The sequence below is a fragment of the Piliocolobus tephrosceles genome, chromosome 13 (genome assembly GCF_002776525.5).
Source record: "Piliocolobus tephrosceles isolate RC106 chromosome 13, ASM277652v3, whole genome shotgun sequence".
In the NCBI taxonomy this organism is placed as follows: Eukaryota; Metazoa; Chordata; class Mammalia; order Primates; family Cercopithecidae; genus Piliocolobus; species Piliocolobus tephrosceles.
In genome coordinates this window covers 55,612,371-55,631,059 of record NC_045446.1, presented here as the reverse complement: position 1 = coordinate 55,631,059, position 18,689 = coordinate 55,612,371, and the positions used below count along the sequence as shown (strand labels likewise).

General features: G+C 40.5%; 1 protein-coding gene across 3 annotated transcripts in view; it reads right to left on the bottom strand.

Moving 5' to 3' along the window:
• DENND5A (DENN domain containing 5A) overlaps positions 1–18,689 on the bottom strand; it is a 129,038-nt gene that overhangs the window by 26,327 nt on the left and 84,022 nt on the right. For all 3 annotated transcript variants that reach the window (XM_031933959.1, XM_023189815.3, XM_023189814.3), the window contains 6 exons: positions 15,147–15,464; positions 13,209–13,424; positions 12,489–12,723; positions 5,279–5,429; positions 4,190–4,283; positions 2,071–2,202 (listed from right to left, as the gene is read on the bottom strand). In XM_031933959.1, coding sequence (XP_031789819.1) covers positions 2,071–2,202; positions 4,190–4,283; positions 5,279–5,429; positions 12,489–12,723; positions 13,209–13,424; positions 15,147–15,464 — 1,146 coding nt within the window. The remainder of the gene's footprint in view (positions 1–2,070; positions 2,203–4,189; positions 4,284–5,278; positions 5,430–12,488; positions 12,724–13,208; positions 13,425–15,146; positions 15,465–18,689) is intronic.

The window sequence follows — 18,689 nt, the reverse complement described above, 5'->3', positions numbered from 1 at the left end:
TTTTTTTTTTTTTTTTTTTTTTTTTTTTTTTTTTTTTGAGAGAAGGTCTCACTCTGCAGCCTTGACTTCCAGGGCTCAAATGATCCCCCTACCTCAGCCACCAAAGTAGCTGGGACTAAAGGTGTGCACTACCACGCCTAATTTTTTTTTTGGTAGAGATGGGGTTTTGCCACGTTGCTTAGCCTGGTCTCAAACTTCTGGGCTCGAGTGATTCACCCACCTCAATCTCCCAAAGTGCTGGGATTACAGGCATGAGCCACTGTGCCCTGCCAATCTAGCTTTAAACACTAATAATTTCTTCTGCAAGATACAGCATATTTTATTTCCTCCTATAAACAAACATCACTTCGGTTGGGCACGGTGGCTCAAGCCTGTAATCCCAGCACTTTGGGAGGCCGAGATGGGCGGATCACGAGGTCAGGAGATCGAGACCATCCTGGCTAACACAGTGAAACCCCGTCTCTACTAAAAAATACAAAAAACTAGCCGGACGAGGTGGCGGGCGCCTGTAGTCCCAGCTACTCGGGAGGCTGAGGCAGGAGAATGGCGTGAACCCGGGAGACAGAGTTTGCAGCGAGCCGAGATCCGGCCACTGCACTCCAGCCTGGGCGACAGAGCGAGACTCCGCCTCAAAAACAAAAAACAAAAAACAAAAAAACAAACATCACTTCAAATGGGCACCACTGAGAACTGAAAGTGCAGGAAACTATTTTTATTCCATTGATAAATAAATAGGATGTAGTGAAAACTGAGTTAGTTGAACTGCCCTAAAATTATGGTATGCTGACTTGGTTGAAAGATTCTTTTTATTAGAAAAGACATATAAATTCATAACTAAAACATTAAAAATTAAGAATGAATGTCTTTGTAGAACAGAGAAAAAAAACATCCAAACAATCTAAGCTTAAACTGAATGACACATTTCAGCCTGGCACATAGTAGGTACTCAGCAAATTTATGTTTCTAGATAAAAAATATCATTACTATCAGATTAAAATAAAGGGGCAAAAACATTTGCATATATGTAAGACTAATCTGTTGAAGTAAGTCAGAGTGAAGACTAGTCTGATTTAAAGTACTGTAAAATGTTAAAAATTTAAAACTATGCCTGGAACCCCAGCTACTCGGGAAGCTGAGGTAGGAGGATCACTTAAGCCCAGGAGTTCAAGACGAGCCTGGGCAATATAGTGAGATCCTGTCTTAAAAATAAGTTTTTTATTAAATTAAAAACTACATCTCTCTGTTATTTTTTTTTTTTGTTTTGAGATGGAGTCTCGCCCTGTCGCCCAGGCTGGAGTGCAATGGCGCGATCTCGTCTCACTGTAACCTCCGCCTCCCAGGTTCAAGCAATTCTCCTGCCTCAGTCTCTCAAGTAGCTGGGATTACAGGCACACGCCACCACACCTGGCTAATCTTTAGTAGAGACAGGGTTTCACCATGTTGGCCAGGCTGGTCTCAAACTCCTGACCTCGTGATCTGCCCGCCTCAGTCTCCCAAAGTGCTGGGATTACAGGCATGAGCCACTGTGCCCGGCTTGTTGTTTATTTTTATGGAATATACATTAGGTTTATATCAAGCAAAGCATGCATGCTCTCAATTAATGGTATATTTTATTTAAAACAAATATACCTAATTTCAAATTAACAGGATCTTAAAATTAGTACTGTCTCATTATATCAATGATTTTTTTTTAAGACAGAGTCTTGCTCCGTTGCTCAGGCAAGAGTGCAGTGGTGCAACCATAGCTCGCTGTAGCCTTGACTTCCCAGGTTCAAGCAGTCCTCCCACTTCAACCTCCCAAGTATCTGGGACTACAGCTGTGTGCCACCATACCCATCTTAATACTTTTGTAAAGACAGGGTCTCACTACATTCTCCAAGTTGGTCTTGAACACCTGGGCTCAAACAATTCTCCTGCCATGGTCTCCCGAAGTGTTGGGATTATAGGCATGAGCCATCACGCTCAGCCAACAGTATTTTTAAAATCCAGAGGGAGTGGTCGGAGCCAATTCTTGGTCTTACTTTGGCTGCTAACAGAAATAGCACACATATAGAGATGTCCACAGCTTACCTTATTGCGGCATTCCTTCAGCAGGCCCTCTACAAACTTCCAGTTGGTCTGGGCAATCACTGACGGAGAGAGGTTGGACAGTTTGGGCTGGCGAATAGTGCTGCCCATAGTCCTGGCTTCCTGGATGTACTTCTACATCAAACAGAAAAATAAAGGCCCCTTGTGTCCAAGTACATAAACCAAAGGTCACCATTACTGATGGGTGCCTGAAGAGGGCATTATTTTCTCACATTTTCTTTTTTTTTTTGTTTTTGAGACGAATCTTGCTCTGTTGCCAGGCTGGTGTGCAGTGCTGCAATCTCGGCTCACTGCAACTTCCACCTCCCAGGCTCAAGCGATCCTCCTGCCTCAGCCTCCTGAATGGCTGGGACTATAGACGCATGCCCCCACACCTGGCTACTTTTTTGTATTTTAGTAGAGAAGAGGTTTCACCATGTTGGCCAGGATGGTCTTTATCTCCTGACCTAGTGATCCGTCTGCCTCAGTCTCCCAAAGTACTGGATCACAGGCATGAGCCACTGTGCCCAGCTTACTTTCTCGCACTTTCTTAGCTGCCTTTTTCTAGGCTCAGATAGTTAGGAATAGAAAAATTTTAATTTAATTCTTGTATTAAAGGGAAAAACAGATGATTTCTGTTTTAGCAGATGTAAAGCACTCCCTGAATAGTATAATTATCTTTGATTTAAAGATACAAGAGTCAGGCAGGGCGCAGTGGCTCATGCCTGTAATCTCAGCACTTTGGGAGCCTGAAGTGGGCAGATCACAAGGTCAGGAGTTCAAGACCAGCCTGCCCAACATAGTGAAACTCCGTCTTTACTAAAAATACAAAAATTAGCCAGGCGTGGTGGTGCATGCCTGTAATCCCAGCTACTCGGGAGGCTGAGGCAGGAGAGTCGCTTGAACTCAGGAGGTGGAGGTTGTGGTGAGCTGAGATTGCGCCACTGCACTCCAGCCTGGGCAACAGAGTGAGACTCCATTGCCAAAAAAAAAAAAAAAAAAAGATACAGGAGTCAAAAAATACATGACTACAGCAAATCTCAAATCTCTGAGTAACATTGAGAAAATAAGTTCCCCCACCAAGCTGAGAGGACTTTAACTCCTGTCCCCATATCAAAGATATCTACCCTTTCTATCATTAAGTATAAAATTAAGGCCTGGAAAATAAGATTGCACACTCAAAACAACAACTGCAATTATTCTGTATAATGTGCCGGTTATTCTTCTTCATATGTTTAATACAGAACCCACATCAATGCAGTAAAATGCACTCTGATATCCTCTCAGTAGGTTCATGACCAACATTTTTACCCTAAACTTCTCCTTTCCCCCATATTTATTCCAGTGGCATAACTCTGTCCATTCTATCTTATGGCCCCTTAATCTGTCTCTACTAACAACCCACCAAGGTTAGGGTCCAATTACTATTCTTGGACTGCTGTTACCTGCCTCCTAACTTGCTAGCTATCTCCATACCACCCTCCTCCAAAATATTCTGCTCACAGCCTCCTTTACACATTCACACACCAAACTTTAGATCCTGCCATGTCCTCTACTTGAAATGCTCTTCTTATAGCTCCAGGGAGATGAAAAAGAAAAAAAAAAAAGAAAAGAAAAGCAGCCAGGAGCAGTGGCTCATGCCTGTAATCCCAGCACTTTGCCGAGATCGCTTCACTGCACTCCAGCCTGGGCGATAAGAACGAGACTCTGTCTCAAACAAAAAAAGAATTTTAAAAAATTAACTTTTTTCCTATACACACACGCGCGCGCGTGCACACACACACACACACACACACACAAAACACCGATTTTTAAAGGATTTCTCCCAAGTTTCAGACTCCTAACTTCTGAGGGTCCTATCATACTCCCCAGGGAGCATCATGCATGAGTAATTACAACATGGTTAGTAGCTAGCTGGAATTTGTAAAACATCCTACATTCTGATTTGTGATAACCCAGGCCCACCATCAGATATCAGGAACTAGACCTATTATTAACCCTTCTTTATGGGGTGAGGTCAATGCTGAGACATTTGAATCAGACCAGAGAACAGGAAATGAGAAAGAGAAGGAGTGCATAGCATGATAGCAAGGTCATCCTTGTCATTTCTAAGGTATCTTACCTCCCTCTGGTCATTGTCTAAACGCAGGTGTTCTGTGTGCTGCTTCTGCCGATCCTTCCGCCTCCACTGGGCAGGGGCATTCCTTTTCGTCCACCTAACACATCAGAATCAAAGCAGGCAATTAATAATGTCTCACTTAAAAAGCAATGTCAAGGCCGGGCATGGTGGCTCAAGCCTGTAATCCCAGCACTTTGGGAGGCCGAGACGGGCGGATCACAAGGTCAGGAGATCAAGACCATCCTGGATAACCCAGTGAAACCCGTCTCTACTAAAAAATACAAAAAACTAGCCAGGCGAGGTGACAGGCACCTGTAGTCCCAGCTACTCGGGAGGCTGAGGCAGGAGAATGGCGTAAACCCGGGAGGCAGAGCTTGCAGTGAGCTGAGATCCAGCCACTGGACTCCAGCCTAGGCGACAGAGCGAGACTCCGTCTCAAAAAAGAAAAAAAAAAAAAAAAAAAAAGCAATGTCAACTAACAGGAGAAAACATGAATGACTAAGAGCCAATGCTGGACATAGGAAATGACCAAGAAGTCACCAGAGACAGCTCAGAGACCTTGAGGAAGAGCAGATTAAAGATGAGTGACTGGACATGAGAGAGATACCTCCTCAGGGAACATGTCTCTCTTGAAACATCTAGAAACACTTGACATATAGATCTAAAACTATATTCACTTAACTCTATCTGGGCTTTGATACAGTCATCTTCAAAAGTAACTACTGAGTAATTCTGCTAACTTATCTACTTTTCATTTCAGGCTCTGATTATTTCAACTGCCATTTAATAGATACAATGCTAGCTTGCTGTTGAATGGGATCCAGGCATGAGATGATTTTAACCCATTTGCAGCTTTTTGCAGGTCCTGGACATATGGAGCTATCCCAATCTGCATAGTGGAGGCAGAACTGAAAGACATTCTGTCACATACTTTCTTGTTCAAACAAGCGAACAACCTAGATAGTCTGGGTCTTCTCCATATCTACTTTACAAAATTACAAGGTCTTCTGGGGATAACAGCCCTAGCCCAGATACTAGATGACCTTATTATGGCTAGGGAGTTGGATCAGTGAATCCCTGGGGTTGACTCACTTGTTGCTGGCTGGCCCAGTGGAAAGTACATCAGACTGCAGCTTAGGGAAGAAGCCCGGCTCATATTTCCCTTGTCCAATCTTCATGTCAAGTAAATGTGGGTGAATTGCAGTATGGTCAATTTTTGCTAGACGTAGCTCAATTGCTTTCTCTGGATGAGAATACAAACACATACACACATAAATACACACACAAATCAAGTCAAACATTTTTTAAAAATCTAGCTACTCTTCCATTTCCAGCCAAGATGGAGTAAAAGGGAATGATTTTCCTGCAAATAGGACAAAACCCATGCAAAATATATAAAATGATAAATTTCAAAACACTGGACATCAGGCAATGAAGGACAGGAACCCTGAGAAACAGGTAACAAATGAGGTAACCCCTAGAACTATCCCAGCTAACTGCTTAGAGACATCCTCCAGGCTGTGGCTCACAAAGGGAGGTCTAGGCAGAGACTGGTGGACTCCCTGAGTTAAGGAGACCAAGGTGGCTAGAGTTCATATGAATGGTACCAGAGAAGAGAGAGAATCCAGGGGATCTACAGGGTATTCAGCAGGGTAATGGGTCAGTTCACGCAAGTGAAGAAACTACTCAAGGCTGGAGAAAGAATCACTGGAAAGGATTAGGGGAAACAATACAAAATGCTCACACAGGGCTGGGAATAATGCCTGCCCCCACCTGCCAGACTAGAAAACCTAACCACTCATGGGGCACTGAGTAAAGTACTCAGAGGGCCGTGCCTCAGTAGTGGAGAATTAATCATAGCCTAAAGGATTCTCTGGTCCTGCCAGAGGAAAACACAAAGGAAAAAGGAAAACACAAAGAAATTGAATTATTTCTAAGTAACTTAACTACATCCCAGAACAAAGATTGAGCATATTTATAGGAATATAGAAGTATCCAGGACTCAAATAGTAAAATTCACAGTGTCTGGCATCTAATCAAAAATTACCAGGGCCTGGTAGCTTACACCTGTAAGCCCAGCACTTTGGGAGGCCAAAGTGAGGGTATCATTTAAGGCCAGGACTTCAAGACCAGCCTGGGCAACACAGTGAGACCTCATCTCGTTAAAAAAAAAAAAAAAAAAAAATGAGCCAGACATGGTGGCATACACCTTTATTCCTAGCTATTCAGGAGTCCGAGGCCAGAAGATCACTTGAGCCCAGGAGTTTAAGGTTACGGTGAGCTATAATTGCACTACTGCACTCCAGCCTGGGCAACAAAGCAGAACCTCTTAAAAACAAACAAACAACAACAAAAACAAAAAATCAGAAACATAGAACTCACACGTCTGAAGATGAAAGCTGTGGAGATGAAAAATACACAGGCTGGGTTAAAAGCACACTCAACAATGCAGGAGAAAAACTAAGTGAGCTTGAAGCCATAGCAACAGAAATTATCCCAAAGAAGTCACACAGAGAGAGAAAAAGCTGTTGCCATTAAAAGAGTATCAGCGGTGCTGGGATAATTTTACGCAATCCCAGATATTACACATATGTGTAACCGCAGTCCCTAAGGTAGGGATGGGGACGATAGAAAAATTACTAGAAGAAATACTGGCCAGAATTTTTGCAAATTTGATATAAACAAAAAAATCCACAGATCTAAAAAGCACAATGAATTGCAAGAACAAGAATCATGAAGGAAACTACACCAAGTCACATCATAATCAAATTGCTCAAAATCAGTGATAAAAAGAAAATCTTAAAATCTGCTAGAGAAAGTAGACCTTTTGCATACAGAGAAGATCAAAATTAAGGATGACAGCAGATTTCTTATCAGAAAACAATGGAAGTATGATATGGTTTGGCTCTGTGTCTGCACCCAAATCTCACTTTGAATTGTGATAATCCCCATGTGTGGTGGGAGGGACCCAGTGTGAGGTAATTGAATCACAGGGGCAGTTTCCCTGATGCTATTCTCGCAATAGTGAGTGAGTTCTCACAAGATCTGATGGTTTTATAAGCATCTGGCATTTGCCCTCTTGGCACTCATTCTTTCTCCTGCTGTGCTGTGAAGAGGTGCCTTCCACCATGCTTGTAAGTTTCTTGAGGCATTCCCAGCCATGTGGAACTGAGTCAATTAAACCTCTTTCCTTCATAAATTACCCAGTCTTGGGTATTTCTTCAAAGCAGCATGAGAATAAACTAATTACAAAGTGAGAAGACGGAGGAGCAACATCTTTTTTTTTTTTTTTTTTTTGAGACAGGGTCTCATTCTGTCACCCAGGCTAGAGTGCAGTGGTGCGATCTTGGCTCACTACGACCTCTACCTTCTGAGTTCAAGTGATTCTTGTGCCTCAGCCTCCTGAGTAGCTTGGACTACAGGCACATACTATCATGCCTGGCTAATTGTGTGTGTGTGTGTGTATGTTTAATAGCAACAGGGTTTCACCATGTTGGTCAGGCTGGTCTCAAACTCCTGACCTCAAGTGATCCACCTACCTGGGCCTCCCAAAGTGTTGGGATTACAGGCGTGAGCCACCACGCCTGGCCTGGAGCAATACCTTTAGAGTACTGAAAGGAAAAAACTATTAACCTATACTCAGGGAAAATACCTTTCAAAGATAAAAGAATTACAAAAGCTGAAAGAATTCATCACCAGCAGATCTACACTACAAGAAACGTTAAAGGAAGTCCTTCTGGCAGTAAGAAAATATCAGACGGAAGTATGGATCTACAGAAAAGAAAGAAGAGCACCAGAAATGCTAATTACACAGTTAAAGTATTAGATTTTGTACTTATTATTTAAATCTCTTCAACAGGCAATTGACTGTTTAAACAAAAATGACCATGTAGTGTGAGGTTTATGACATATGTAAAAGTAAAATAAATGACAATACCACGTAGGCTAGGAAGAGAGAAACGGAAATAGAGTTTTGTGAAGTTCTTTTCTGTTGTTGTTTAGAGACAGGGTCTCATCATGTGACCCAAGTTGGACTCGAACTCCTGGGCTCAGGCAATCCTCCCCCTTCAGCCTCCCAAACAGCGGGACTACGGGAGAACATGACTGTGCCTGGCAGTTCTGTACAGTTCTTATACTATGTGGAAAGTGATAGTATATCACCTAAAAGTAGACTGTGATAAGTTAAATGTGTACTATAAATCCTAAAGCAACAGCTAAAATAACACAAGTTATAGCTAGTAAACCAATAAAGCAGATACAATGAAATCATAAAAAAATGGAAAATATTCAATTAGTACACAAGAGGGCAGAAAAAGAAGAAAAGAGAACAAAGAACAGATAGGACAAATAAAAAACAAACAGCAAAATTACAGGCTTAAACCCAGCAATAGCAATAATCACATTAAATGTACATGGTTTAAAGACCTCAGTTAAAAATTTGAAACTGTCAAATTGGATAAAAATGCAAAACCCAATTACATGCTGCCTACAATAAATACCCTTTAAATATAAAAACAGAAATAGATTAAAAGTAAAATAATGAAAAACACATACCATGTTAGCACTAGTCAAAAGAAAGCTGGAGTAGTTATTAATATCCAACAAAATAGATTTCACAGTAAAGAATATTACTCTGAATAAAGAAGGCTATTTCTATTTTTTTTTTTTTTTTTTTAATAAAAATTAGCCAAGCATGGTGGCACACATCTATTGTGCTAGCTACTCGGGAAGCTAAGACAAGAGGATCCCTTCAGCCCACTACTTCAAAGTTACAGAAAACCATGACCACACCACTGCACTCTAGCCTGAGCAACAGAGTGAGACCCCATCACCATTTAAAAAAAAAAAAAGGAAAAAATATAATTCACCATATTAACAAACTAAAGCTAAAAACCATATAATTACCTCAATAGATACAGAAAAAGTATTTGACAAAATTCAACATCCACCTCAGATAAAAACTCTGAACAAGCTAGTAAGATCCTTAACTGATAAAGGTTATCTATGAAAAACTTACAGGTAACATCATTCTTATGGTAAATGCTTTTCCCCTAATGTCAGGAATAAGATGCCCACTCTCACTACTTCTATCTGACTTCATACTAGAGGTTCTAGCTAGTGTAATACAGCAAAAAAAAAAGAAAAAGAAAGAAAGAAAAGGAAAAGAAATAAAAGGCATCCAGGGTGGCGGAAAGGAAAAGTAAAACTATCATTATTCACAGGTGATGTGACTGTCTATGTGGAAAATCTGATGGATGTACAAAAAAGCTATTAAAAGCAAGTTTAGTATGCTTGCAGGACACAATATAAATATACAAAATTATGCTATTATAGTTATATATACAGCAATGAACAATCAGAAATTAAAATTAAGAAAGCAATACAATAGTATCAAATTTATATAACACAAAACAATTTAAAATAACACCAAAAAATATGAACTACTTAGAGAAAAATCTGATAAGACATACAAAACCTGTACCCTGAAAAGTACATAATGCTGTTGAGAAAAATTAAAGATGACCTAAATAAATGGAAAGATATGCCATGTTAATGGATCAGAAGACTTGGTACTGCTAGGATGTCAAATATCCATCAAAATCTCAGAAGGCTTCTTTGCAGAAGTCAGCAAGTTGACTCTAAATATGTATGGAAATACAAAGAACCCAGAATAGCCAAAACAACTTTGAAAAGAAGAACAAAGTTAGAAGATTAACACTACTTGATTTCAAGATTTAATATAAGCTACAGTAATCATTTAATGTAAGCTCCAGTAATCAAGACAGTGTGGTATTGGTATAAATGTAGACCAACAGATCAATGAAACAGAACAGAGAATCCAGAAGTAGACTAACACATATACAGACTAACAATATTTTGACAAAAGCATAAAGGCAATTCATTAGAGAAAGGATGGTCTTTTCAATAGATGAATATCTATATGAAAAACAAAAATGGACCCATAACTTACACTACTTATAAAATTAACTTGAAATGGACCAGAGACCTAAATGTAAAACCTAAAACTATAAAACTTCTATAAAACTCTATAAAACTTCTACAGGGAAATATAGGGGAAAATCTCTATGTGACCTTGGTAAGGCAAAAATGTCTTAGATACAATAAAAGCATAATCCGACTGATAAATTAGGCCTCATCAAAATAAAAGACTTTGTTCTCAAAAAGACATTGTTAAGAGAAATTAGGCACACACAAATCAAAATCACATCTCCCTTACATTTTCTAGTCTTCTGTCTTTACCTGTCAGCCCCTGTGCCAGGACCCTCATTAAGATGACAGTCCTTTTGGCAAAGGTTTGAGGACAAGTTGTCCATGCTATTAGACTACTTTAACTCAGTTAGGACATAGGATCCTGAACTGGAAAATACAAGACTTTGAACTAGAAAATGCAAGACTTTGTCTAAACTGTCAGCAGTTACATCTTCAAAGCCTAGAAACAAGCCTGGTATATTCATTCATTTGGCAAATATTTCTTGAAGACTTGCCATACGTTCGGCGTCTGGTAGGTAGCTACAAAATGCGGCAAATGAATGATCAAAATATACAACAATGCCTTAACAAGGACACTGAACATCCTGCAGGAAGTGAATACAGCACTTAATCTAATGCTTCAAGCTGAAACCATTCTCTAGCTAAACTGATGTAGATGAGTCCTCTAAACAAAAGGACATGTTCAATCATTTGTGTAGATTACAGCATCCCTAAGTGCTGGGTAAAATGCTAGAAGAATGGGGGTAAGAAAATGAGTAAATACAGTCTCTGCCCTTAAGTTGTTCCCTAATAATGATAGCTATAAAAATTAGAGATCGAGTAAAAGCATGCACAAGGCACCACAGGAACACAGAAGAAGTTATCAACTGACTCAGTCTGGGAGCATCAGAGAAGGCTTCATAGAGAAGGAAACATATCTGCTAGGTTTTTGTGGCAAATACCATCAACTGCTTACTCATAATTCATTCACCCCTTCTTTCTTGCTTATAGACCTTCATACTGTTCAGGGTAACATTACACCCAGTTCAACGTTCACTTTCACAGCTTCCCATGCACTTGACGGTGATCATATAACATGATTTTGGCCTATGAGACAATGAAAGTTGTTAGAAATTTCTGGGAAAGCTTTTGCTTTCTGATAAAAGTGGGAAAATAAGCCAGGCACAGTGACTCATGCCTATAATCCTAGCACTTTGGAATTCAGAGTGCTTGAGCCCAAGAGTTCGAGGCCAGCCTGGGCAACATGGCGAGACTCTGTCTCTACAAAATATAAAAAATTAGCTGGGTATGGTGGTATGTGCCTGCAGTCCTAGCTACTCGGGAGGCTGAGGTGAGAGAATTGCTTGAGCCTGGGAAGTCAAGGCTGTGGTGAGCCATAATCGCACCACTACCCTCCAGTCTAAGCAACTGAGTAAGACTGACCCTGTCTTACTCAAAAAAGAAAAAAAAAAGGTGGAATGGCGAATATAGCTGACATCAACCTTCCCTTCTTCTTGCCTTGAATGTGAATATGAAAAGCTTCTGGGGCTGGGTGTGGTGGTTCATGCGTGTAATGTCAACACTTTGGGAGGCCAAGACAGGAGGATCACTTGAGCGCAAAAGTTCAAGACCAGATGGAGCATAGCAAAACCTTGTCTCTACAAAAAAAATTTTTTTAATTAGCCAGGCATGGGAGCACATGCCTGTAGTCCTAGTTGCTTGGGAGGCTGAGGCAAGAGAATCACTTGAGCCAAAGAGTTCAAAGTTGCAGTGAGCTATGTTCACACCACTGCATTTTAGCCTGGGTGACAGAGAGACCCCGTCACACACACACAGAAAAAAGGGCAGAAAAGAAAGAGCTTCTGTAACCATGAGGCTTTCATTGACATCCTTTTAAAAAAAAAAAAAAAAAGAGGCAACAGTATGACCATAAAAGCCAAAAAGGATTCAGTGAATAAAAAGACAGAATCTCAGTTATTGATTACATTGTTGAGCAGCTGAGCCAACACCAGCAACCACCAATTCTGTACTTCTTGCTAATATAAGAAAAATAACCCCCTATTTGTTTAACCCACTGCTGATTAGGGTCTCTATTACATACAATGAGATCCATTCCTAACTAACAGTGTTAAAGGATGAGAAGAAGATAACCAGGCAAAAAAAAAAAAAAAAACAACAAAGAAGATTGCAGGCAATGGGAACCACATATGCAAAGGCAGAAACAGAGAAAGAGGCTGGCATATTTAGGAAAAGGGACATGTTAATGACATAATCCAAGAGGCTAGAATGTACAGTTCCAAGGAGGCCTTACCTGCTTCATCCACAGTGGTACACTTCTGGTACATGGATGTACGGAGAGTAGGTGTCCGAACATTCAACAGCCTGATCTTGTCAACTCGGGAATCAAATACCCGGAGCACAGGGTCTTTATCATCATCATCATGACACATTATTTTGTTGTCAATGAAAGATGCAAACATCTGGGTCTCCAGGAATCTTGAGAGGAAGGGCAAGTAGGGCTCAGGCTGATCTGACAGAAAAGATGCCTGGTGGGACCAAAAAGAAGCAGAACAGGGAAAAGGGTAATGTCAATGTGCCTGAGGAATCCAGTAGGTTAATTATTCTCTGGAGCTGCCTAGGTCTTTAAGCTGCAAAATCTCTACATTTAAAAAACAAAACAAAACAAAAACACTCATGTAAGTTCAGGTATCTTGAAACTTTGACACTGGAACAAACTCACTTGGGTAACCTACTGAGTCAACCAATCTTCCCAGAATCCTGATGTTCACTCTACATGTATATCTTTGTCTTAAGAGATCCCTTTGGCTGAAGGTAAATCATCTGATAATAATAATCAGCACATCTATTCATAAGCAACAAGACTTATTTTATCAACATCAAAAGGACCATAAACTTGTTTCCAGCGTATAATAATCTTCCATTACTACTTCAAGTAATTTTCCACTACTTCTTCAAGACATAACTGGCAAGTTCTCATTCCTCACCACCTCCCAAGCAGGATTACACTCACTTTATCAAAGTTTTGCATCTGCTCCCTGTTGGTAAACCAGGATTCCTTATCCTGGCTGGGTTGGATGACAAACACCTCATAATCTGCAAACATCTGAGTGAAACGATTTGCAAAAACTTCCCGGATCTGAATGTTTAGCTGGTAAATCCTGAGTTCTTCTTCATCACACTGAACTTTGAGATCCTTATTGCTGCTGGGGTCTTCACGCACTTCCAACTAAAGAAAAAGAAAAAGCAACTGAGAACACACACACTTTTTCCTTTTAACCCAAGGAATACAATTCCTGATTTTTTTATCTGATTTTTTTCCAGTGCTCATTTACTTAGTAGCAAATCATGAGAACAAAAGAGGAAAAACTGGAAAAAACAAATAAAAGGAAAGGGACTCAGATATGAAGGAGACAAAAATCAAAGAGTTTCACTTAAAGATATCCAACAACTCAATGAAAGTGAAGATAAGATCTTTATGGGCAGAGAGAGATTCTGCCATGAATGAAAAGGTGCTAATTATCTCAAAGGTCAGGGAGAAAGGAAGGAATATGGGAGGTCAATTTAACAAAGCAACGAAGTTAAATTCTGGCTCTCTTGATTTTTTATTTTTTCCCTCATATCACTTTACTTCTTTCTGCAAAAAAAAAACCTTTCTTTTTTGTTTTGTTTTTGTTTTTTTTTTTGTTTTGAGACAAAGTTTCACTCTTGTTGCCCAGGCTGGAGTGCAATGGCACCATCTCAGCTCACCGCAACCTCCGCCTCCCTGGTTCAAGTGATTATCCTACCTCACCCTCCCCAGTAGCTGGGATTACAGGCATGCGCCACCACGCCCGGCTAATTTTGTATTTTTAGTAGAGACGGGGTGTGTCCATGTTGGTAGATTGGTCTTGAACTCCCAACCTCAAGTGATCCTCCCCCCTTAGCCTCCCAGAGTGCTGGGATTACAGGAGTGAGCCACCATATCCAGCCCAGAAAACCTTTCTAATCTCACCAAATATTTCTCTGTTCCTCTTTAATTGCCCATGATTTTTGAAACATATCTACTCTACCAGGCAGAAAAAAATCTACTCTACTAAAGCAGAAAAAATGAAATATGTCACTGAAACACAGCCCAACAAGATTATTACATTGGTCCATTGGTTTATAAGTAACTTACGAAAGTAATTTAACAGTGAGAATTCAAGAGGACCAGATTCTAGACTCAGCTGATCTACATACTAGGCATTTAATCTTAGGCAAAACACTTAGGCTCTCTAAGCCTTGGTTTCTTTGGCTATAAAACAGTTAATACTTGTTCTGTCTGCCTTAGGTTGCTGTGAAACTCAAAGGGCAATGGATCTAAAAGAGATCTGAGCCTGGCACAGTGGCTCACACTTATAATCCCACCACTTGGGGAGGCCAAGGCTGGAGGACTGCTTGAGCCCAAACGTTTGAGACTAGCTGAGCATCATAGTGAGACCCTGTTTCTACAAAAAAAAAAAAAAATTAATTGTGTGTGGTGGCATGAATCTGTGGTCCCAGCTACTTGAGAGGCTGAGGCAGGAGGATCACCTGAGCCCAGGAGATTGAGGCTGTAGTGAGCCGTGACTGTGCCACCACACTCCAGCCTGAGCGACAGAGTAAGAACCTCTCTCAAAAAATAAAAGAGGTCTGAACACTAAGATTACTATCATGCTCTCTCCAATCACTCTGTTGTAGTGTTCACACAGAATGACGGCAGACTCTCCTGGATGTTCAAAGGAGAAGCTACCCAGACTTAGATTAAAGTAGCATTTACTAGGATAACATCTGCCAGATGGAATTCAGAGTCCCCCATACAGAACATTCGTTCACTGCTCACAAATATGACTTGTCCAGAACTGGGTGCTTTCTCATCCCACACTTTACTTCACCAGGACAGCACCCTAGCACAGATCACATGTGTCACAGACTCATATACATATCTTACCTTTTCCAGGCTCACCCCAGTCCTCTTGACCAAGGCTTGCAGCCGGGCAATAGTTTCATTCTCCTTAAGAAGCTCGTAGGAATGCAAAGGGGAGCCAGCAATGTTCCCATTCCTCTTGTCTGAGACAAGCTCAGAGGCCCGAAGCCTCTTCAACTTGGAGGCACTCTCACTGCAATGAAGATTCCCTTCAGGGGGAATTCCAAATGCCATGAGAATCTCAGAGACTTCCTGGACAAACTCCAGTTTGTTGGGAAACTGTGGCAAGTCCTCTGGCAACTCAATGAAGTGGTTGTCAATGTCCACAAAGCAGAGGTTAGCCTGGAAGTCAAAACAGGATGAGGAGTATGAATAACTCCAGAGCATTACAGGAAGAAGTTTTAGAAAGGTTAGTGAACAAGAGGGCAAAGACAAAACACCTGAAATGGCTATATTTGAGATATGGTGTAACGAAGATAGGGCTCAGAAATAATACAGACTTGAGTTCCAATCTTACCCTGCCACATTCTGGTTGTGTGACCTTAGGAAAGTTACTTAACCTTTCTGATTCTATTTCCTTAGCTGTAAAACGGAGATAAAGAGATAAACAATTTATGTTGAAGTGGTGAAGATTTTACAACATCATAGATGTTTAGCATCAAACACATTTTATAATATCATAGATGTTTAGCATCAAACACAAAAGTCTCACACATGATAAACACTCATTGCAGGCACAGTGGCTCAAATCTGCAATGCCAACACTCTGGGAGGCTGAGACGGGCGGATCACTTAAACCCAGACTGTTGCCCAGTTGTTGTTCTCCATGTTGCCCAGACTTGTCATGGCAACATGGGGAAACTCCGTCACTACAAAAAAATGCAAAAATTAGCCAGGGGTGGTGGCATGCACCTACAGTCCCAGCTACTAGAGAGGCTGAGGTGGGAGGGATCACCTGAGCCCAAGAAGCCGAGGCTGCAGTGAGCCATAATCACACCACTGCACTCCAGCCTGGGCAACAGAGTAAGATTCTGTCTCAAAAAATAAAAAATAAATGCCTGGTGAATTTGTGAATTCTACACTCAGTGAAAAGAACCCTAGGAATGAGTTCAGAAAGTCTAGGTTCCAGATTTGACTCTGTTATGATCTCCCTCTATGACCCTGGATATACCATTCTCTCTTTCTGAGGCTCAATCTTAATTTGTAAGGTTTAGTGGCTGATCTTTGTTCTTTCTGTGCTTCCTTCTGGATTTAAAATTGCTTCTGAGAGAATGTAAAGAGATAGTGCTCATACTCTGCTGATGAGGTAGATAATCTGGATTAACAAACAACTTAGGGGCCAGGAGCAGTAGCTCCTGCCTGTAATCCCAGCACTTTGGGAGGCCAAGGCGGATCACCTGAGGTCAGAGGTTTGAGACTAGACTGGCCAACATGGTGAAACCCCATCTCTACTAAAAGTACAAAAAGCAGCCAGGTGTGGTGATGGGCACCTGTAATCCCAGCTACTCAGGAGGCTGAGGCAGAACAATTGCTTGAACCTGGGAGGTAGAGGTTGCAGTAAGCTGAGATTGTGCCACTGCACTCCAGCCTGGGCAACAGAATGAGACTCCCTCTCAAAAAACAAACTAACAAAAAAAACCCACAGTCACGTGGCAGTATCTAGCTATCCCTATTTTACAGACAAAACTGACACAGAGAGGTTAAGTAACATGTCAAAAGTCACACACTTATTAACTAGTAATGCTGGGACTTGAACTCAGTTACCCTGACTTCAGTCATAATCTCAAGTTCTTAACCATCTACTCTTCTCCTCTTTAGAGGTCTTGTACATTTAATTTAAATACTTTGTAGTTTAACAATGGTATGCTATTCCACCATAAAAATGAATGAAATCCTGTCATTCATGGCAATATGGAGGAGCCTGGAGGATATTATGTTAAGTGAAATAAGCTAGGCACAGAAAGAGAAATATCACATGTTCTCATTTGTATGTGGGAGCTAAATATGTTGAGCTCACTGAAGTAGAGAATAGAAAAGTGGTTACCAGAGACTGGGAAGGGTGGCAAGGAGGAGGAATAGAAAGATTGATTATCCAATACAAAATTATAGCTAGACAGGAGAAATGCAGTCTTCTATAGCACTGTAGGGTGACTACACTCAACAAAAATTTGTTGTACTTTTTCAAGTAGCTAGAAGAGATGATTTTGAATGTTACCAATACAAATAAATAAAAAAGGTTTGAGATTATGGATATGCTAATTACCATTTGATCATTACATACACCCCACATTTGATCATTACATACATGTACTGAAATATACCATACCCTGTAAATATGTATAATTATGTGTCAATAAAAATATGTGTGTGTACATATATATTTAAATACTTTGTAGTTCTTGTCCCTGTTGGAATGTTCTTGCAGGTATAAATTACAAAAGCCTTTCATTTTTTCATATTTATCTTATATTCATGAACCTGTTCTAGCCAAGACAACATTTCCTTCATTGCAGCACATTATTAAATGCTTAAGGGTGCTTCTGTTCCATTCATGTAACAGGGATAATACTATTATCTATGTCACAGATTTGTTTTGAGAATTACATGACAAAAAATGTCAAGGATTTAGCACAGTGCCAGGCACACAGTACATAATAAATGTTAATCGACATTGTTATAATCATCATGGAATATACAATCTGAATGGACATATATACAATATTAATGGATAGAAAAAATCCATAAGATGCTAATAATCCCAAATTTACTTGTTAATTTAATGTAAATATTTCCAAAATCTCAGGAAGATTTTTTTCTGAAGGGTATTATCTCATAACTAATTCTGAATTTTGTCTGGAAGAATAAAAGAAAAAAATAGCCACGACCATTGAAGAGAGACTTGCCTTACTAGATTCTAAAATAGATGAAAACAATAATCCACTAGAAAAGATCTTGAATAGACTTGAATATAGCCTGAATATTTGTCCCCGCCCAAATCTCATATTGAATTGTAATCTCCAGTGCTGGAGGTGGAGCCGGGTGGGAGGTGTTTTGGTCATGGGGGTGGATCCCTCATGGCTTGGTGCTATCTTTGTGATAGTGAGTTCTCAAAAGATCTGGTAATTTAAAAGTGTGTGGCACCTCCCAACCACTCTCTCTCATGCTTCTGCTCTGGCCATGTGACATCCCTGCTCCCCGTTCACCTTCAGCTATGATTGTAAGCTTCCTGAGGCCTCCCCAGAAGCCAAGCAGATGCCAGCACCATGCTTTCTATAAAGTCTGCAGTACAATAAGCTAGTTAAACCTCTTTTCTTTAAAAATTATCCAGTCTCACTACTGTAGTCCCAGCTACTTGGGAGACTGAGGCAGGGGAATCGCTTGAACCTGGGAAGTGGAGGTTGCAGTGAGCCAAGATTGCGTCACTGCACTCCAGCCTGGCGACAGAGAGGGACTCCATCTCAAAAAAACATATATATATATATGTGTGTGTGTGTGTGTGTGTGTATATCCATATATCCATATATATATATATATATATCTCCAGTCTCAGGTATTTCTTTTTTTTTT